The sequence below is a fragment of the Mauremys mutica genome, chromosome 1 (genome assembly GCF_020497125.1).
Source record: "Mauremys mutica isolate MM-2020 ecotype Southern chromosome 1, ASM2049712v1, whole genome shotgun sequence".
Taxonomy (NCBI): Eukaryota; Metazoa; Chordata; order Testudines; family Geoemydidae; genus Mauremys; species Mauremys mutica.
The window spans coordinates 30,753,380-30,775,372 of NC_059072.1; the positions used below are offsets into that span (position 1 = coordinate 30,753,380).

The 21,993-nt window shown below is 40.6% G+C and overlaps 1 protein-coding gene across 8 annotated transcripts in view; it reads left to right on the plus strand.

The window, feature by feature from the left end:
* KIF21A (kinesin family member 21A) overlaps nt 1-21,993 on the plus strand; it is a 154,526-nt gene that overhangs the window by 22,711 nt on the left and 109,822 nt on the right. For all 8 annotated transcript variants that reach the window (XM_045031605.1, XM_045031623.1, XM_045031627.1 and 5 more), the window contains exons 2-3: nt 17,737-17,959; nt 21,752-21,934. In XM_045031605.1, the coding sequence (XP_044887540.1) occupies nt 17,737-17,959; nt 21,752-21,934 (406 nt within the window). The remainder of the gene's footprint in view (nt 1-17,736; nt 17,960-21,751; nt 21,935-21,993) is intronic.

Consider the following 21,993-nt stretch of genomic DNA (forward strand, 5'->3'; position numbering starts at 1 on the left):
AAGAAATGGGTTTCGACCCTGAAGGAACTTGTCTGGACAGACTTTTCTGTCTTTCCCCAAGGAGATGCAGTCAAGCATTCAGCAAATAGAAGAGACCCCAGGATCAGGTGTTGATGCTTTTGTGTGAGCTGGAGCTGAGAGAGACTGGCAGAGCACTGAACAGGCCAGCAGCTGTGCACATAAGGGAAGAATTGTTCCAGAAATGTATGCAGAAAAATAGCTTTGCATGTCTGAAATATAAGATATTAACATAAACAGATTGAGAAAGTTTAATTGAATTAAGTAATAAAGTTATGCAAAGAGATGCGCTATATATAGGCTTAGAAGGATTAGATTGTTATTGGTAAATGTTGGTCAAGGTCGAGTTCACCATACACACACAAACCAACAAAAAATTCCAAATAAGAAAGTAAGTAAGAAAAATGTTGCTTGAGAACTTATTAATGTTTGATTTAAGGATGTTTTTGCCATGTATATTTTAATATGTGATGTTGACAATTTGTGTTTTAATGATTATAAAGTTTTAACCTTTTAAATCTCAACATCTTCTGTCTTTAAATAACTATGGCCTGACTCCCCACATAATGTCGTGCTACTCTGCAAATTGAAGTAGGTAAAATATAAAAAATTGCTTAAAAATAAACATAGATATTGTACTTTGAAATTATAACAAAAATAATTCTGCCAAGCCTAAGTATACACAAGTTTTAAACAAACCTTGTTAATAGTATTCCAGTTTTATCTGGCTTTCTGATTAATTGTAATTCTGATTTAATCTAGAAAACGGAAACAAAATAAAAGACATGCAGTCTGCAGATTACTAGAGTTGTAGCTGAAAAAGAATGTATTCCGTCTGTAGTAGCATAGGTTTCAGTTTTATAAAACAGACATAAAATAGTTGAAAGAGAGGCAGTTATTTTTAGGATTTATTTGCAGTACATGTTTCATGGGTTAACCGTGTACTGGATTCATTAATTTGTCAGGCTACACCACAATATACTTATGATTGTTGAATAGACTGCTGTTGAATAGACTTCATATTGATTTGTACTAAAGTTTAAAATCTTGTCAAGTTATATGTTACCAACAATATATTTGTTAGCGATGTTACCTAGCTGCAGATTGTTCAAGCCCACTTTACAATATCTGACTTGTAGTTATAATTAGAGAATGATGGTATCTAGGTTCCCACAGTGACCTCCAAATCAGATTTGCTCATTCTAAACTGTATGTCAAAGCAAGACTTTTCTAATTGCCAGCAGTGGATATTCAACCATCAGAAAATCAAGCTGTTCTTTCTACTTCACACATTATCAGTAGTCAAGAATTGGAAATTGGCCTGTAGTTTCATTTATGAGGCAGAGGAGAATCTGTTTTCTCTCTCTGTTAAGACTCATCAGTGCTGATGCTAGTGGCACCTTAGGATTTTTGTCAGTAAATTAATTAGATATTTGTATGGAGCTTGCATATGCATGTGTCATATTCTGACCTTAACCATGTGCTTAAATGCCAGTAGATCAATTTTTAAATAGTCTACTTGTTTCAGTCAACTTCATTCATTTTCCTGTTCTTGGCATAATTAGGGCCAGGTGCTCTTACCAGTTTGTGCTGGCAGAGGGAACCTAAGGCCAATGACCTTGGCAGAGAGAGGGCTAGAAAGGAGGAACAAGTCTCACAGTAGAGTTGGTCAGAAAATGCTTAGTCTCTTCCCAATGGAAAATTTAGCCAAAAATGGAAAAACATTAATTTTTGTGAGAAATTTTAGACGAAAATATAATCTTTTTTTTTTTTAAATCAAATATAAAAAAAAATTTCAGCCAAAGAAGTGTTTTGAGCCAAAATGTTGACATTTTCTGTAGAAAGCAAATGCTTAAAAATTGGTAATTTAACCAGACATTCAATTTTTCTGTTGACAAAAATTTTCCATCAAAAATGTTTTATCAGCCCAAGGTTCCACCTTTCCTCGGTAGGCCCATGAAAGCTGCCACTCAGGCTGGTGCTCCAAGAGTGATGGGAAAGGAATAGTAGTAGCTGTAGCTAGCATGCTACCTCCTCCTAACTCCATATGTTCCCAAGTAGATATTACCTTAAGAGTTTCACTACAAGCCTTTTATCCCTCCTCAGCGGAATAAGATACGGGGGGCAAGATTAGGGTGGTAACTAGTGTCAGGTCAGCTTCTGGTATAGCCATCCTGCTAAAGGGGAGTTCTCTACGCTACAACCCTGGAATGTAAAGTGATGGAAAATTTGTTTTCCTTTTGCAGCTCCAGCTTCTGCTAGGGTTTTTTTGCATGGGGGAGTGACCCAGGCTCCTAGTCTTCTGAACTGATCATAACTGAAGATTTTTGCTCCACTGTCTCATCAAAGGCCATTTCTTTCTCTCCCTCATCTTTTCTTTTCTGTGAAGCCCCAGTGCTTTCAACCTTCAGTGAGGCGGACTGGATGGGATTTCTTATGGCATCTCAGTACAAGTGCTAATTAATCTTTCACTGACAGAAAGCCTTCATCCCAAATACTGTTTCCCTCTTCTTTTCCCTCTTTACCCCTACTGAAAATCAGTGCTTTTGAGTGGCACTGCAGAAGCTGCTAATAGCACATCAGTTCAGGACAGAAAGTGGACAATAATATTGCACCTGGTTGAAGCTGCACTGCAAATTTTGGCAGAATATTGTTAGCTTCAGTGCCAAATTCCAGTTTTGTGAATATCCCTACTCTTGCAAAAAGTAATGGTTGGAATATTTGCTTTACATTTGCCTGCAACAACAAAAGTGAACCAACATCATGCTGAGGCATTGCTTCTGTACTGATTCAGAGGGAGGAATGCCTCCTGCTGAATTGCCAACATCACTTCCTGCAACAACCTGAGAATTATTTTGAGAGGTCACCTCTCAGCCTACTGTCCAAAGTCAATCCTAGTAACCTTCTGAGATTTACTTGTCACAGCCCAAAGTGGCACAGTTGCTGGCTTCGGCTGGTAAAAGTTACAGCAGAGTAATGGAAGACTTCAGATCTATCCCTTTGTAGTTGTGTGTGCAACCTCCACCACAAATCTTTTGCAGGTTGTGTTATAAAGTGTAGTTAGGGAAGAAGTAGATAGTTTGCCTGGCGAATTAAAACTGAGGCCTGACATTCAGGAATGTACAAAATGTAATTGAGCCACAAGTACAGTATGGGGTGTGTAATTTTCTCTGTTACTATTTTGTGAGTTTTAACAAGGCAATAAACTAAATTTTCATTTTTTCTTACTGCACAGTTAGGGTTTGCTAGCTCAGAGCTTTCAGTCATTGCATGCACAGTCTACCATCTGTTTCAAAACAGAGCAACTTCTGTTCATTAGGAACAGTCAACAATAAATATGAAGGGAGTTTCTGCAGTTTGCTTTGGAACGTAGTGGATTGGATGTAATGGATACTACACTTTTATAAAAACAGTAGCAGAGGCTGAGAAAATCATCTAGTGGTTTTGTTCCATACGTGTTACGCTAAAGGAAGGCTAGTAGAATGAAGGAATTATGCACAGGAGATTATTAAAACACATTTTTTCCCTAGCTTGTTAGCCCACTCTTAAGAGTCCATTTTTTATCTCAGTAATGTTAACTGAGCTGTCCACTCACTAATAATTACCAGCAACTTGTACATTTTTTTAAAACTGCTCTGATTTTCTTTATTCTTTGAAGTTTTTTTTTAATTAAAAAAGCTTTGGAAATGTTTTGCAGCATAAGACAGAAAAAGCATGTTGGTAACTGAAATCTTCCAAATCCTTGTTTTGGGTTAAATGAAGTTGTGATTTAAGGTCTCACTGCATAAAACTACTTGGAGTAATTGGACTTGTGGTTTTAAATGAGAGAGAAACTAACTGGCATGCACCAGACTACATATAACAGAGCAAATGGAATTGAGTAGAATAGCTGTGATTTTTATTGTTTAGTTAGATTTGTAGCCGGGGTAAAGTTTGTGTATTGTTCGAAGGTAATTTTTTACTAAGGTAGTGAATGGGAGGAAGAGGGATGGGCAGAAGGGGAGTTGAGAAGGAGGGGGCAAGATTCATTTGTCTTGTTCTTAGCCTGGTTGTGTGTAAACATTCCAAACTTTGTTACCTGCTGTAAAAGTGGTGGGAGGAAAAGCCAGCTTTCTAAACACTATTCAATTTTAAAGAAAAATAGCATTTAAAAAGATTTGCAATCAAATGATAAGAGGAAGAAATCATTAACAACATAGAATTGTTAAAATTGTATACCTCATTGATTCACAATTGGTGGGTCATATAGAATAATCCTTCATATACTGCTATATGTTTTATGTGTCTTTATTAATATTTTATTTGGGTATTAATGAACTAGCTGTTTTTGTTCTTTAAGCTGCTTTGGGACTGTAAAAAGCACTCATTCCCCTACTCAGTTTCACTGCAGGTTTTGATGATAATCTTTGAATGCAAGGAATTTCCTGAATGTATGTACCTGATTTATATATAACTTTTCCAAAATAATCTAATTTTGGAGGTTTAAAAATGTGTTAGAATTTTGATTAATGGAACATTTTAATTTCATGTTAATGTAGAGGTAAAACGTGTTGGTTTTTTTTAAGTCTGAGCATAAGCAGAACATCCTCTCTAGAACACTCCTTTTAATAATTACAACACATGGATATATCCTGTATAACGTGTCTCACTTCATTATATGCATTCCTCCCATTGAGATTCATTTACATGTGGGTAAAGGATTTTACTACTGCATTGATGCACTCAGCAAAGAAACCTAAAAAATACCTAAGTATATTTATTTAAAAATACATAAGTAAATGTTGCATTATAGCCACTGCCGTCTCTGTAAACTACTTTTGTCCTCAGTTAGTATTGTCTGAACTATCATATTACTTTTGGTAGCATAGTTCTACTTCAGCTAAATTCTTACCCCTGAAAATTGCATATAAGAGAGGTATATTAAATGTTGTTAGACAGTACATTTATGTTAGGCTGTAGCCTGATCTATAGATTCTGTATTAATTATACTGATTACTTAAGAATTCCTAGTTATTACTTTGAGGGTTGACCCGTTCTTGTCTCACAATCAGGCCCAGTGTTGTTTAAATTATGATCTCGTTGGAAACTCGATGTGCACGATTGAAACACTCACACTATAGGAACTCTTTTATATTTACAAATAGTTTATTAATACGTTTAGCACAGTCACAAACATCCCAACTCAATAAGGTAGGTAGATACTACAGAATGTACATCTACACATCCATATACTCACAGCAACTCTTGCAGAACAAACTAAAATGTTAGCCATCATCTTCCTCATCACCATCACCCCCCTCATCATCAGTAGCCATCATTCTGGCATCTCCTAAGGACCACATCTCCTTCTCCTACTGCCCCAGGCTGGGATGCAACTTTTATAATATGTAACGCTGACGCCACTATGTTTGATACATATTCAGTAGGGGTTTCCCCCTTTTCCTTATCTGTATATCCTCACCTTACTAATTTTGGATTGTCCCTCTCTTATTGGTTAGTATATAAATTGAGATATACCTATCTCATAGAACTGGAAGGGACCCCAAAGGGTCATCGAATCCAGCCCCTTGCGTTCACAAGTCTTAAAATCCTTATTTTATTAAAATTGATTGATGTATCTTGTTCACCCTAAAGCACATCCGTTAAATGGGATACAATGTTATAAAAACCCAGAAGTATCCCTACTTCCTTGAACAAACAAAATCTTATGCATTGCAAATTAAAATGATAGCATCTATCTTCCAAAGAAGTTTTACCCAATTTTTGTTAAGCTAATTATCCCGTTTCACTTTTAGAACAAAAGAAACAAGATCTGAAGGGAAATCACAAGCATAGAGTATGGAATGTTGGTATAGTGTATTAGCTTAATCCAATCCTGCAGTCACTTACAAGCGGCTAGAACTGCATAGCAGACAGTCTCTAGTACGATTTGCCGCTTGGATATTAGGTCCAGCACACACATGTATGCTCAAGCACAGTCATAAGTAGTGGGTTCCAGACCCTTGATCTCTTTATTTCCTGTTGCAGTCATACAGTTCTCATATGTTGGAGCAGAAATCCAAACCTACAGATGGCTCAGCATTCCCTGGGACAATTCTGGACTACATATTTTATTTCCATCCACCCTTCTCCACCTTGACTCTTCTTCTGAAGATCCTTGGAAAGATGGGAAAGGATGGAGTATGAGTGATGATAGGATTCCCAGACTACCATGGGAAGGGATCTGGTGTGAGACCCAGATGTCCGGATGCTGCATCTATTTCACCCTTTGTGGAGTAATGTCCAGTCATAGGATCCCAGTCTGTGCAGAGCTTATTGCCAAAGGCCATGCACGTTGGACAGTCTGCCTAGGCTTTCCCATATCGTCAGAGGTAGCCTGTCAAAATTAAAATGATGTAGTATCTTCATGCTTCTCTCTTTCTCTCTTAAAGGTAGGAAAGGTTCACACTCTTCCACTGATGTGAGACAAAGATGATAAGCATTTTTCAGTATAGATCTAAATAAAAGTTTTAGACCAAGATTTTAGAAAGTCGATACCTGTAATTGGATTCGTAAGGCTGAATTTTCAAAAGTGCTGAACTCCCAGGAGCTTCAATTGGCTTCCCTGAATATGAAGGACTCCATTTCTAGAGCCTCTAATGGGAGAATATTGCTGTTACATCTGATCTAGTTACTCAGTTTTTCTAGGCTGCCTTCCTCAAAGAACATGCCACCCTATTCAGCCTACTGAACTTTCCTGGAAATAGAATGTCGTCTGAGCTGCATATATTAGCTTTCTTTCAACACCCTGGGTTTTCTGTGTTTAGTTTTTTCATAGCTGCCAGTTATCGCCACATGAGAGTCAGGGAGTTAATGGCCCTGTCCTTTTTTGCATGCTTTTGTAGTGTCCTTTGGCCCATATTTACTCCTCTCCCATCATTTTTATTTACTTGAAGGTCATCTCTATGTTGGTCAAAGTATAACTCTCACACACTTTGTTGTGACCAATGTCCTGACACAGAAAAAGAAAAGTTGGCATTTCTTTTCTCTTCATCTTCCTCCCACCCTTCCATTGAGTCAGCAGGGCTGTGAAGACTGAAGACTCCTGGTGTTGGGAGTGGAGAGTATTGTCCACACATTAACTGTCATGTTTCTTCATTGCTAGCAAATGATTATTTCTAATACATATGCATACATACGTGTGCATTTGTACATGAATATTTATGTAAAATAGATATAACAGAAGTGTTAAAAAGTGTATATTGCCGTGAGTTTGGGTCATTGTGCTACTTGCATGTTGCAAAACCACAAATGAGTTACGAAGGTCATTCCAGATGAGTGTATCAACTTCTGTACTACATCGCATCATCACTTACTCTGGTTACTGTATTTTTCACTCCATGCATCTGATGAAGTGGGTTTTAGCCCACGAAAGCTTATGCCCAAATAAATTTCTTAGTCTCTAAGGTGCCACAAGGACTCCTCATTGTTTTTTCTGGTTGTCCTATATACCTTACAGAAATACTATTTTAGGAGTGTTTCAGAGGGTTGTTAAGCCAAGAATCCCATTTTTTGTTTTTTTGTTTTTGTTTTTATGTTTTTAATCCCTCTCCCTCTAAAGCCAGGGGCCTAAGTTACCATCAGTCTCCACTTTACAGGACACTGAGGGTATGTCTACCCTGAAATTAAAAACCCCTGGCAGGTCTGTGCCAGCAGACTCGGGCTCATGGGGCTTAGGCTAAGAGGCTATTTAATTGTGTAGACATTCAGGCTCAGGCTCCAGAGGCCAGGCTCTAGGACCCTGTGAGGTGGAAGGGTCCTAGAGCTCTGGCTGCAGCCTGAGCCCAAGCATCAAACAATCCCTTAGTCCAAGCCCCATGATCTTGTGTCAGCAGGCACGCTGCGGATTTTAATTGCAGTGGCCTTGTTAAGGAAATAGGCCTTTTAAGGAAGAGGCCCTTTCTCCCAGGAAGGAGCACACTGATTGGCCCCCAGGCTGGCAGTACCCTGTCTTACCGAGCTCTGTGCTGAATGTCATGGAAGATGAGATTTCCATTTAGACCATTTTAGTATATATAGGTTACAGTAGGATTTCCTGGAGAATCAGGAAAGTGTTTTTTTTTTTTGTTTTTTTTTTTTGTAGTGAGATGAACCATATAAGGGGTTATAATCACTTTTGAAGTTGGGTGAGCTCCAGCAGCCCAGCTGAAGTGGCCACAAAGTGGTGAAAACATCTCAAAATGACCTGAAGTAGCTTTCTTATAACTAAAAATGTCATGAATTTGAGGTCTGATACCATGGGATGCTGCTGGTCGAGAAGTGAGTGATGAGTCTGCCCGGGAAGCTAGAACTTTCTGATCATCAGTAGTATAAAGCTACTGTTTCTATGAGCTATCAGACTTTACAGATGTTATGCTTTAAAAGTAAGTTACTGTTGCAGGACTGAATCTTACCCATCCAGAACCTTGAGTAAGGGTAGCTGTTTTGGGAGGGTGGCAGAGGTAGAATTGGGAGGGGAGAGAAGATTCCACAAAAGGGAGGAGGAATCAGCATTTTGAAATGTTTTAAAGGGAGATTTACTGGGCAACAGGTGAGGTGATAAAGATGCATTTTAATTTAATTTATTGCTTGGATATTTCCTCTGTGTGTGTGTGAGTGTATATTATATATGACAAAACAAAAAATGACCTGCAGTAGTGGAGTCCAAATACTATGGTGATGAGCACATTAGAAATGCATATAAGATTTGACACATGTACAGCTCAGTTTTCACAATTAAGACTGTAAATCTGTTGCACTCCTCCTGTTGCTACTTGCTGGGTCACCTGGGGGTTGATGCTGCCAGTCTAACTTCAGTTTATAAAACTTTATGCTGAATCTTGTCTCAGCATAGATTCTACTCTGTGTGTTCACCTTCTTGCAGAGTTTGTTTTCCAGAGGAGCACCTCATGCAATCAGTAGTAATTCAGAGTGGCGGTAACTTAGCCTGTGAATTTCTCTTTTGAGAACTACCCAATACAGTACTCTTACAGGAGGATAAATAGATTAGATATTTTGACTTTTAAAAACAAGATGCTTAAGTTATCAGTACAAAAATAATTACAGCATTGGAACATTACAAAACACTGTGAATATTTACTTGCATATAATTGAGTGACTTCCTTCAAAATTTTGGAGAGGAAAATAATCCTTCAGCTTGGGAATTAGAAAATTTATCCAGTTAAGGTGGGAGTTTAAACCTTTAAACAAAGTTAGAGGTGAATAGTTTAATATAGGATGAGATCCTGGTTCATGGCTGATAAGTTATCAGTGGAGCTGCTTCCAAGTGGTTTGAAAAACTATTCTTTATTAAATAAATATTGAATTTTAAATTTAAAAAGATATATGACTGACTTCTTGCTTTTTTTCTCCTTGCTAGTATGTAGCCCCCAGCATTTCAGGTCTTAATTCTGAAGTGCATATTTGTCCTGCTTGCCTATACCTCCATATTTTCCATAGTCTACTAAGACTTACATTTTATTTTTATCGTTTTGAGGGAGGTGAAGGGGACATTACAACAGTCAGGGCTTTACTTACTGTGGGAACAAGATTTTAAAGCTACTTGTACATAATTTGGAGTGCTGCTGGTTATGCTGCTATGTTGCAAACTCATTCAAATGTTGACAGGCATGTTATTTCTCCTTCACTACTGACATTGTCTTGAACTAAAAACAAGGAACTCATTTTTTTTTTAAATTGGGAAACATGAAAATCGTTAACGTTGTGTCCCTTTCCCTCCCCCAAATAATCAGTTTTATTCTTTGCAAATGGTAAGTTTCTTTAAAGAAAATATCCTAAATCATAAATTAGAGGTTAGATCTGCAAAGAAGTTTTAAAAATGGTTTAAATAGAGAAATTAGGTGACTGGTAGCCATGCTTGCAGGATCTTCTGTACCTGTCACTGGGGGGCCACTGGAGACAGAGATACTTGAGAGCAGACTTGGGGTTCTCCCCTCCCATTTTCAGTTTTCTTGGAGAGTGCACAAAGACCCTGTCAGTCTGTGTGAGGATGCCATCTGTGTTTAACTCTCCGCCAGACGTTACAGAATTACACAAGAATTAATCTGAGAAAAATGCTGCTTTACCATTGCCTAGCTGGTAGAGCTGGGATCAAAAGGTGGGGGTGGGCAGGGGCATGTCAGGAAATGACAGAAAGAAACAGTAAAGAGTGGCTTTATCCAGCTCTAAAACCTTGGCCCAGTATTGTGAATAAGACTTCTAGCAAATGTGGTTAGTGGATAAAAGAGCCTGTCCTGATGAGAGCTACAGAAAAGGATAATTGTTTTAGGAAAATAAATCTCTTTAAGAAAAGCAAGCCCATGTATGTTGGTTGACTGAAAATAAGGGAACAGCCTCCAGACAAATCTAATTACACCACTGCCATATTTCCTTTATTAAATTTTATTTCAGTTAATTCATTTATTTTCTCCTAATTATTTGCAAATTGAAAACAACCGCTTGGAGACCTCCAACCAAAAAGGTTCTTCCTTTAGTTTTTAAGAAAGACTTATTGTTTGATATAAAACAAGCTTGTTATTTTAAAACAAGATCTCCAATATGCGAAAGACCAACTAGTAACTATTTAATAGCTGAGATTGGTGAAAAAGTATTTTAAAATAATGGCATGATAGATGTACCAGGAGGATTGCTGTCATCTTTTTAGAAAATCTAGAAATGTAAACGTGGAAGGGACCTTGATAGGCCGCCTAGTCCAGTCCCCTGCACTGAGGCAGGACTAACTATTTCTAGACCAGTTTCGGAGTGGCAACCATGTTAGTCTGTATAAGCAAAACCAACGAGGAGTCCTTGTGGCACCTTAGAGACGAACAACTTTATTTGGGCATAAGCTTTCATGGGCTACGGCCCACTTCATCAGATGGATGAAGTGAAAAATAGAGGAGAAAGGAAGATGATGTCTGTCTGTATCTGCACGAGTTTTTTCATGAAGTTGATGGATTTCCACTTCATATGGTTAAATTCAGTGCCTTGCACTTCAGAAGTTAGTTTTCCTCCCTTAGTATCCTGCTATTAGTTGATTTATCTCATTAAACTGACCTCACATTTGATAACGCAACCCCCATCCTTTCATGTATTTATATCTGCTCCTGTATTTTTTACTTCATGCATCTGATGAAGTGGCTTCTAACCCACAAAAGCTTATGCCCAAATAAATTTGTTAGTCTCTAAGGTGCCACAAGGACTCCTCATTGTTATTTCTAGACCATCCCTGACAGATGTTTGTCTAACCTGTTCTTAAAACCCTCCAATGATGGAGGTCCCACAGCCTCCTTAGGTGCTTAACTACCTTGAGAGTTAACTACCTAATGTTTAAGTATCAGAGAGGTAGCCGTGTTAGTCTGGTTCTGTAAAAGCAGCAAAGAATCCTGTGGCACCTTATAGACTAACAGACATTTTGCAGCATGAGCTTTCGTGGGTGAATACCCACTTCATCGGATGCAAGAGTGGAAATTTCCAGGGCCAGGTAAATATAAGCAAGCAAGAAGCAAGCTAGAGATAACGAGGTTAGATCAATCAGGGAGGATGATGTTCTAGCAGTTGAGGTGTGAAAACCAAGAGAGGAGAAACTGGTTCTGTAGTTGGCAAGCCATTCACAGTCTTTGTTTAATCCTAAACTGATGGTGTCAAATTTGCAAATGAACTGAAGCTCAGCAGTTTCTCTTAGAAGTCTGGTCCTAAAGTTTTTTTGCTGGAGGATGGCCACCTTGAGATCTGCTATTGTGTGGCCAGGGAGGTTGAAGTGTTCTCCTACAGGTTTTTGTATATTGCCATTCCTAATATCTGATTTGTGTCCATTTATCCTTTTCCTTAGAGACTGTCCAGTTTGGCCCATGTACATAGCAGAAGGGCATTGCTGGCATATGATGGCATATATTACATTGGTGGATGTGCAGGTGAATGAGCCGGTGATGGTGTGGCTGATCTGGTTAGGTCCTGTGATGGTGTTGCTGGTGTAGATATGTGGGCAGAGTTGGCATCGAGGTTTGTTGCATGGATTGGTTCCTGAGCTAGAGTTACTATGGTGCGGTGTGCAGTTACTGGTGAGAATATGCTTCAGGTTGGCAGGTTGTCTGTGGGCGAGGACTGGCCTGCCACCCAAGGCCTGTGAAAGTGTGGGATCATTGTCCAGGATGGGTTGTCTATCCCTGATGATGCGTTGGAGGGGCTTTAGCTGGGGACTGTATGTGATGGCCAGTGGAGTCCTGTTGGTTTCTTTCTTGGGTTTGTCTTGCAGTAGGAGGCTTCTGGGTACACGTCTGGCTCTGTTGATCTGTTTCCTTATTTCCTCGTGCGGATACTGTAGTTTTGAGAATGCTTGGTGGAGATTTTCTAGGTGTTGGTCTCTGTCTGCGGGGTTAGAGCAGATACGGTTGTACCTCAGTGCTTGGCTGTAGACAATGGATCTAAATCTTCCTTGCTGTAATTTAAGCCTATTACTTCTTTTTATCCATTTGAGGACAGGACAAGAATGATTTATCAGCCTTCTCTTTATAACAACCTTTTACATACTTGAAGACATGTTCTCCCTCAGTCTTCTCTTCTCTTCTCCAGACTAAACACGTTTTTTTCAATCTTTCCTCCTAGGTCATGTTTTCTAGACCTTTAATCATTTTTTTTTTGTTGCTCTCCTCTGGACTTTCTCCAGTTTGTCCACATCTTTCCCACAGTGTGGTGCCCAGAACTGAACACAGTACTCTGGTTGAGGCATTATCAGTGCTGAGTAGAATGGAAGAATTCATTGTGTTTTGCTCACAACACTTCTGCTAATACATCCTCTGATGTTCACTTTTTTTGCAAAAGTATTACATTGACTCATGCTTAGTTTGTGATCCACTATAATCCCCAGATCTTCTTCTGCAATATTCCTTCCTAAGCACTCATTTCCCATTTTGTATTTGTGCAATTTACTATTCCTTCCTAAATGTAATACTTTGCGTTTGTCCTTATCGAATTTCATCCTATTTCAGACGATTTCTCCAGTTTGTCAAGATCATTTTGAGTTCTAATCCTGGCCTCCAAAGTTCTTGCAAGCCCTCCCATGTTGGCATCAGCCACAGATTTTATAAGTATACTCTCTATACCATTGTACAAATTATTCATGAAGATATTGACTAGAACCGGACGTAGGACAGTTCTCTGCTAGATCCCACTCGTTACAGATAGTAATCAAGTCACCCCTTGCTGATGTAGTTGGTCCTATGATGGTGTCACTAGAGTAGATATGGGGACAGAGTAGGCAATGGGGTTTGTTATAGGGATTGGTTCCTGGGTTAGTGTTTCTGTGGTGTGATGTGTAGTTGCTGGTGAGTATTTGCTTCAGGTTGGGGCACTGTCTGTAAACGAGGCCTGGCCTGCCTCCCTCCCAAGGTCAGTGAGGGATCGCTTTCCACAATAGGTTGTAGATCATTGATGATGCGCTGGACAGGTTTTAACTGGCGGCTATACGTGATGGCCAGTAGTGTTCTGTTTTCCTTGTTGGGCCTGTCCCATAGTAGGTGGCTTCTAGGTCAATCTGTTTCCTCACTTCCCCAGGTAGGTATTATAGTTTTAAGAATGCGTGTTAAAGATCTTGTAGGTGTTTGTCTCTGGTTGAGGGATTGGAACAAATGCGGTTGTATCTTAGAGCTTGGCTGTGGACAATGGATCGTGTGATTTGTCCGGGATGGAAGCTGGAGGCATATAGGTAAGTATAGCGGTCAGTAGATTTCTGGTATAGGGTGGTGTTTATGTGACCATCACTTACTTGCACTGTAGTGTCCAGGAAGTGGATCTCTTGTGTGGACTGGTCCAGGCTGAGGTTGATGGTGGGGTGGAAAAGGTTGGAATCCAGGTGGAATTCCTCAAGGGTCTCCTTCCCGTGGGTCCATATGATGAAGATGTCATCAATGCAACACAAGTAGAGGAGGGGCATTAGGGGATGAGAGCTGAGGAAGCATTGTTCTAAGTCAGCCATAAAAAGTTGGCATACTGCGGGGCCATGCGGGTACCCATAGCAGTGCCACTGATTTGAAGGTATAAGTTGTCCCCAAATTTGAAATGGTTGTGGGCGAGGACAGAATTACAAAGCTCAGCCACCAGGTGTGCCGTGGCCTCATCAGGGATACTGTTCCGATAGCTTGTAGTTCATCCTTGTGTGGAATATTGGTATAAAGAGCTTCTACATCCATGGTGGCCAAAATGGTGTTTTCAGGAAGATCACCAATGCATTGTAGTATCCTCAGGAAGTCGATGGTGTCTCGAAGATAGCTAGCAGTGCTGGTAGTGTAGGGTCTGAGGAGAGAGTCCAAATAGCCAGATAATCCTACTGTAAGAGTGCCAATGCTTGAGATGATGGAGCATCCAGGATTTCCAGGTTTATGGATCTTGGGTAGCAGATAGAATACTCCTGGTTGGGGCTCTGGGATGTGTCTGTGTAGATTTGTTCCCATGCTGTAGCAGGAAGTTTCTTGAGCAGATGATGTAGTTTCTTTTGGTACTCCTCAGTGGGATTGGAGGATACTGGCCTGTAGAATGTGGTGTTGGAGAGTTGCCTGGCAGCCTCCTGTTCATAATCCAACCTGTTCATGATGACTACAGTATCTCCTTTGTCAGCCCCTTTGATTATAATGTCAGAGATGTTTCTGAGGCTGTGGATGGCATTGTGTTCTGTACAGCTGAGGTTATGGGGCAAGTGATGCTGTTTGTTCACAATTTCAGCCTGTGCACGTCCGCAGAGGTCCAGTCTATCATTTCGACTGTCGGGAGGAGTCCACACAGAATTCTTCTTCTTGTAGTGTTGGTAGGAGGGTTCCTGTGGGTCAGTGCTCTGTTCAGTGGTGTATTGAAAATATTCTTTGAGTCAGAGACGGCGAAAGCAGGCTTCCAGATCACCGCAGAACTGTATCATGTGCGTGGGGGTGGTGGGGCTGTAAGTGAGTCCCTGAGATAGGACAGACTCTTCTGCCGGGCTAAGTGTGTGGTTGGATAGGTTAACAATATTGTTGGGTGAGTTAACCACTGTTGTAGCCCCTGTGGCATGATGCACCAGAGGTGGTGCCAGTCTCTTCCTGGATGGTGTGGTGGTGGGGGCCCTGAAATGGTCTAGACAGAAAATTGGGGGGGGGGGGGATTGTACTAATCATCTTGTGGGCACAGGACACCCTTATTTTTGCAGTTTTGCACTGCTGCTGGAAGCAGCGGTGCCTTCAGAGCTGGGGGCTCGGCCCGCAGCTGCCACTCTCTGGCCGTCCAGCTTTGAAGGCAGCACCGCCGCCGCTGCCAGCAGCAGCAGCACAGAAGTAGGGGTGGAAATACCATACCATGCTGCCCTTCTGAGTAATCATGTTTGAACTTTGTGCTGGGAGGAGTGGCTACGGGGCACTAAGACAAATTTGGGGTGACTCCCCCGCCCCTTCCCAGCACTGTCCCTGACTGGTGTGAATATTCATAGTATGATGCTTTTATTTTTTGCACGGTTTTGATAAGCAGTGAAATAGTTAAGCATGTTGACATTTAAAGTATTATCACTGACTTAGAACCCACTGGAACTAATGGGGCTGTTCACACCCCAGGGTTGTTATTTCAGGCTCTCTGGAAACTCAGGCAGGCATCTTTGCATTGATTATACTTGCTCCACAGTCATAAAAGTTAGAGGCTCTTTTTGAAAATGGAAAGCAGAGAACCTGGAGAACTATTGAGAGGACCTGACTTGTCCTTCATGCCACCCCTGTGCTACTACATTTGGGAAACACTGCATTAATTGCAAGACCCGGGTTTTGAGTCTTAAACAGAACTTGACCTCCAAGAGACTGTAAGGTATTTGAGTTTAATAGATGCCAGCAGAACAAACAAACTGAAGAATTTTAAAGAGTCAAACTAAAAATCATTTCCCTGTCAATCAGATTTCATGATTGGCGCTGTGAAGTCATAGTCTCTGTAGTTCTCCAGTTGTTCAGAGTTTTTCAGGAAAGGCAAACCCTGAATTTCTAATTTGAAATAAAATAAGGAATGTTCATGTTTTGTTTATAATTTTATGATGTACAAAGAGGCTGTTGTTAGTTTAGGCATAGGTAAAGACTATTTATTCTCTCTTCAGTTTTGATACCAATGGACACATCTACCGGAATCAGCTGTTTTTTAGAAGGTGCTCTCAAAGCTTTATTTAGCATTCCAAATTACAGTAATATAAAATCTTGTTCATGGAGATTCCTTTTAGTGGGTATGTGCTAGAAAGGGCAAATCATTTACAGAATTCAGTAAAATGGAGACCTATATTTACAAGCTAAACATGCTTGTATGCAAATATTCAAGTTGTAGAATATTTTTTTTTGACTGAGAGGCTGTCTGTATATTACTTTTTATGTAATAGTTCCTTTGAAGATAGTTTTCAAAGGTTTGTTTAGTTTCCACCACATACTAGAGGAAATGTTCACGAGAGAGATACTTCCTGATATTATTTATGAGTTTCCTGCATAGGGATTAACTTTCAGAAAACATTACAAGTAAATACACCTTCTATAAGTTGTCATGCAGTGCGATACAATAACATTTTCATAACTAAAGTGCCAAAAAGTATGTTTGACTATCCTCTACATCACTTGTTTGAAAATAATTGTTTGCAGAAAAATGATCACTTTAACCTGCGCAGGATACAGATAGTTCAGTTTTTTTATTCGGGTTACTCTGTGGTCCGTGTGACGGATCAAAAGTTTCACTCAGTCTGCAACATTTGAATTCCATTAAAAGTTACTCTAGTTTGAAATACAGATTGTAAGGTTTACACACTAAGAATATATCCCATGCAAGCAGAGTGCCAGGTTTGTGCTCAGAGTTTCATTCTTGTGTAAATCCAGAGTAATTACATTGAAGTGAAGTGGGTACTCTGGATTTAAAGTAACTGAATGCAGAATCTGACTGTATGATGTTTTGTCACACTGAATGCAAAGAGCTATGTACTGTTGTATGACCCTTGTATGTAACAAGCATGTCATTTCTCAGTACTATAGCTGGGAGGCTTACATGTTTCTATATTTTGCTGTCCCATAAAAACAACAAACTGCTTTTAATAAAAGGTCACACTTGTAGTGATAGGTGAACCTCAAAGAGGTCTGAGTCAGGATAAACTTCTGATAAGCATCCAAACAAAACTTATTGGGAAGAGAGGCTTGCATCATTGGGGCTCTGCTATCAGCCACCAGCAGAAGATTAAAGTTAGCTAAAAAGCTTTTCAACTTGTCTGTGGAATGCCTAGACAGCAGTCACTAGGTGTGATTGCAGCTGGAACTAACGTACTCGAGCTAGCTTTAATCTAGCTAGTTTGGGTCCTGGAACAGAGAAGCCATGGCAGCATGAGTTTCCGTGTGGGCTAGTCCCACAAGTAATTGCCCAGGGTTTTAGGCAGATACATACAATCTGTGCTGAAGCGTCTGCTGCTGCAGCGTCACTACTCCAGGACCCAAGCTAGATTAAGGGTATGTCGGCTTGAGCAGCAATCATCCCAGCGACTGCAATCTAGACATACTCTTAGGCTTATGAAAAATGAGAATATTCTTTGCTTATCTGTTTTTTCGCTTCTTTTAGAAATGACCAATCTTAATCATGCCTTATTTGCATTGCTCCTTTGATTCTATTTCTAACAAGGGGGGTTTCTAATCTTTGGTCTGTATATATTGTTTTTTTGTTTTTGTTTTTTTTAAATAATAGAATCAGACCACAGCTAGCCAAAGAGAAGATTGAAGGATGCCATATTTGCACATCTGTCACGCCTGGCGAACCTCAGGTGTTCCTGGGAAAAGATAAGGCCTTCACTTTTGATTATGTGTTCAACATTGACTCGCGGCAAGAGGAGATTTATGATCAATGTGTAGAAAAACTGATTGAAGGGTGCTTTGAAGGATATAACGCCACTGTTTTTGCTTATGGCCAAGTAAGTCTTACAGTTTAATTTTAAATATTTGTTTATGAGCAAATGCAAGAAATTTCCAGTAACTACACTTTTAGTAAAGTTTTAAAATGTGTGAACCTGTTTGTTTTAAAAAGCATTGTGTAAGGAATACTATATAGAAGGTTTATATAGAGCCTTTGGCCTGAAGGATGCCAGTTCAAATGCAATGTAGATAAATATATCTATATATAGATATAGATATATATAGATATATATTCATCATATATTTGAATTTATAGAAGTGCTAAAAAGGCCATGAAGGTAACTGTCATGTAACTTAGGATATATTTTTAAGTGCAGCAGTACAATTTAATATAACCCACCACCAGTAAACCAGTGCCCTTTCCCTCCTCCTTCTTGAGCTGTTCCACACCAGTACCTGAGCTGTTCCACACCTTTTCTTTTCCCCCTGTATTTTCAGATTCCTGGGGGGAAAATGGGCTTTGCAGTATGTCCTGAAGGCTATCAGATGTGGGCTATTTCAAACAAAGTTTGGGGAACAAATTCTAAAGCTGTGAATTCAAAGGGTAGGAATTAAGGGTAAATTCTCAGAATGGAGAGGGGTAACTAGTGGTGTTCCCCAAGGGTCAGTCCTAGGACCAATCCTATTCAACTTATTCATAAATTATCTGGAGAAAGGGGTAAACAGTGAGGTGGCAAAGTTTGCAGATGATACTAAACTGCTCAAGATAGTTAAGACCAAAGCAGACTGTGAAGAACTTCAAAAAGATCTCACAAAACTAAGTGATTGGGCAACAAAATGGCAAATGAAATGTAACGTGGATAAATGTAAAGTAATGCACATTGGAAAAAATAACCCCAACTATACATACAATATGATCAGGGCCAGCTCCAGACCCCAGCCAAGCACGCGCTTGGGGCGGCATGCCGCGGGGGGTGCTCTGCCTGTTGCTGGGAGGGCGGCAGGCGGCTCCGGTGGACCTCCCGCAGGCATGCCTGCGGAGGGTCCGCTGGTTCCGTGGCTCCGGTGGACCTCCTGCAGGCATGCCTGCGGATGCTCCACCGGAGCCGCGGGACCAGCGGACCCTCCGCAGGCACGTCTGCAGGAGGTCCACCGGAGCCGTGGGACCAGCGATCGCCAGAGCGCCCCCTGCGGTGTGCCGCCGTGCTTGGGGTGGCGAAATTGCTAGAGCCGCTCCTGAATATGATGGGGGCTAATTTAGCTACAACGAGTCAGGAAAAAGATCTTGGAGTCATCGTGTACAGTTCTCTGAAGATGTCCATGCAGTGTGCAGAAGCGGTCAAAAAAGCAAACAGGATGTTAGGAATCATTAAAAAGGGGATAGAGAATAAGACTGAGAATATATTATTGCCCCTATATAAATCCATGGTACACCCACATCTCGAATACTGTGTACAGATCACCTCAAAAAAGATATACTGGCACTAGAAAAGATTCAGAAAAGGGCAAATAAAATGATTAGGGGTTTGGAGAATATGAGGAGAGATTAAAGAGGCTAGGACTCTTCAGCTTGGAAAAGAGGAGTCTAAGGGGGGATCTGATAGAGGTATATAAAATCATGAGTGATGTGGAGAAAGTAGATAAGGAAAAGTTATTCACTTATTCTCAGAATACAAGAACTAGGGGTCATCAAATGAAATTAATAGGCAGCAGGTTTAAAACAAATAAAAGGAAGTTCTTCTTCACGCAGCGCACAGTCAACTTGTGGAACTCCTTACCTGAGGAGGTTGTGAAGGCTAGGACTATAACAATGTTTAAAAGGGAACTGGATAAATTCATGGTGGCTAAGTCCATAACTGGCAATTAGCCAGGATTGGTAAGGAATGGTGCCCCTAACCTCTGTTTGTCAGAGGATGGAGATGGATGGCAGGAGAGTGATCACTTGATCACTGCCTGTTAGGTTCACTCCCTCTGGGGCACCTGGCATTGGCCTCTGTTGGTAGACAGATACTGGGCTAGATGGACCTTTAGTCTGACCCGGTATGGCCGTTCTTATGTTCTTAAGATCTTGCAGGAAACAATGTGCCGGCAGCCCCCTATTGATTTGAAATCAAGTGAAGGCACTGGTCTCAGGAGACCTGGGTTCAGACTTCTGCTTAGAACTTGTCTTCATTCAGAAAAAAAGGTGTGTTCTTAACTCCATTTAGTTAACTTGATAAAATCCTAGTGAAGACAAGGCAGATTGTAGTTTAACATGAGTTAGCAGGGTGAGTTAAACCTCCGTAGTCTTTGGGTATGTCTGCAGTTCAAGCCAGAGGTCTAAACCCTTGCTTGAGAAAACATACTTATGCTAGTTCCGATCAAGCTGGCATGGTAAAAGTAGAGTGTAGCCCTGTTGGCCTGAGTGGTGGGAGGAGCTAACCACCCCAAGTAAGAACCTATGGTCTCGGACAAGCCGCTAGCCCAGGGATCGGCAACCTTTGGCGCACGGCCTGTCAGGGAAATCCGCTTGCGGGCCAGGGCAGTTTGTTTACCTGCAGCGTCCGCAGGTTCAGCCGATCACAGCTCCCACTGGCCACGGTTTGCTATTACAGGCCAGTGGGGGCTGCGGGAAGTGGCATGGGCTGACGGATGTGCTGGCTGCTGTTTCCTGCACCCCCATTGGCCTGGAACAGTGTACCACGGCCAGTGTAAGCTGCGATCAGCTGAACCTGTGGACACTGCAGGTAAACAAACTGTCCCAGCCTGCCAGCGGATTTCCCTGATGGGCCTCGTGCCAAAGGTTGCCAATCCCTGGGCTAGCCCTTGCACTATCTTGGTTATGCTATTTTTATCATGCTAGTTTGATCAGCGCTAGCATGGATACGTCTCTTCAAGCTGGAATTTACGCCTCCAGCTGCATGTGCATAAAACCTGCTAACTCATGTGAAAACTACAAACTGCCTTGTCTTCAGCAGGACTTTGCCTCGAAGTTGAGAACACACATTTTTTCTTAATAAAGGCACAGCCAAGTCTTTCTATGTTTTCAATTCCTCATCAGTAAAATGGGGATAATAGTACTTTCCTACCTCGAAAGATATTTTGATAATAAGTACAATAATGAATGTGAGATGTTGAGATACCACGATGAGAGCCATATAATAACCTAGGTAGACAATTGAAAATAGTGCCAGCACAATTGGCTTTAATGACACATTAGTTGGCACTCTCAACAGAAATGACTAAATGGGCTTGGAAATGGGCACTATCGACTCTGTCTTGGAGATGAGGGCTGAAGCATTTTGTCAATACCATAGGAGAAGTTTGAACTGCCACTACCTGTGCTGTACCTGTTCTGTGGATAAGTGGAGGATTTTGATTTCCATCATGGTCAATAAAACACTTTTCACAAGCATTTCATTCATAAAGAAAACCTTTTAAAAGAAATCAAAGTCGTGCATCTGCTGTATAATTTATATAGCTTCTACTTTATGTCCTTTTTTAGAAATGCTTCTATTATCTTACTCTCTGTGTGTGGTTGCTTTGTAATGCAATTAGTAAAAGCTGTGACTTAACAGACGTGCCTAAGGTTTCATACAACGGTAGTGTTCAGGAGCAACTTTATTGTACCTCTTGACATGATCCAAGATTGTGTGCGATTTTGTGCCTTTAATGTATGCTATACATAGGAAGGTGGTGGAATCCCCTTCCTTAGAGGTTTCTAAGGTCAGGCTAGACAAAGCCCTGGCTGGGGTGATTTAGTTGGGAATTGGTCCTGCTTTGAGCAGGGGGTTGGACTAGATGACCTCCTGAGGTCCCTTCCAACCCTGATATTCTATGATTCTACTTGTGACTTCTCTTCTTAAATTCAGACAGGTGCTGGCAAAACATATACCATGGGAACAGGATTTGATGTCAACATAACAGAAGAAGAACAGGGCATTATATCACGTGCTGTTATACACCTTTTTAAGTGCATTGAAGAAAAAAAGCAAGCTGCTATTAAACAAGAACTTCCAACTCCAGAATTCAAAGTGAATGCCCAATTCTTAGAGGTAAACTTTGTTTACATAGCTATTTCTTTGGAAAGTTGGTGAAATATTTATGTATCCTG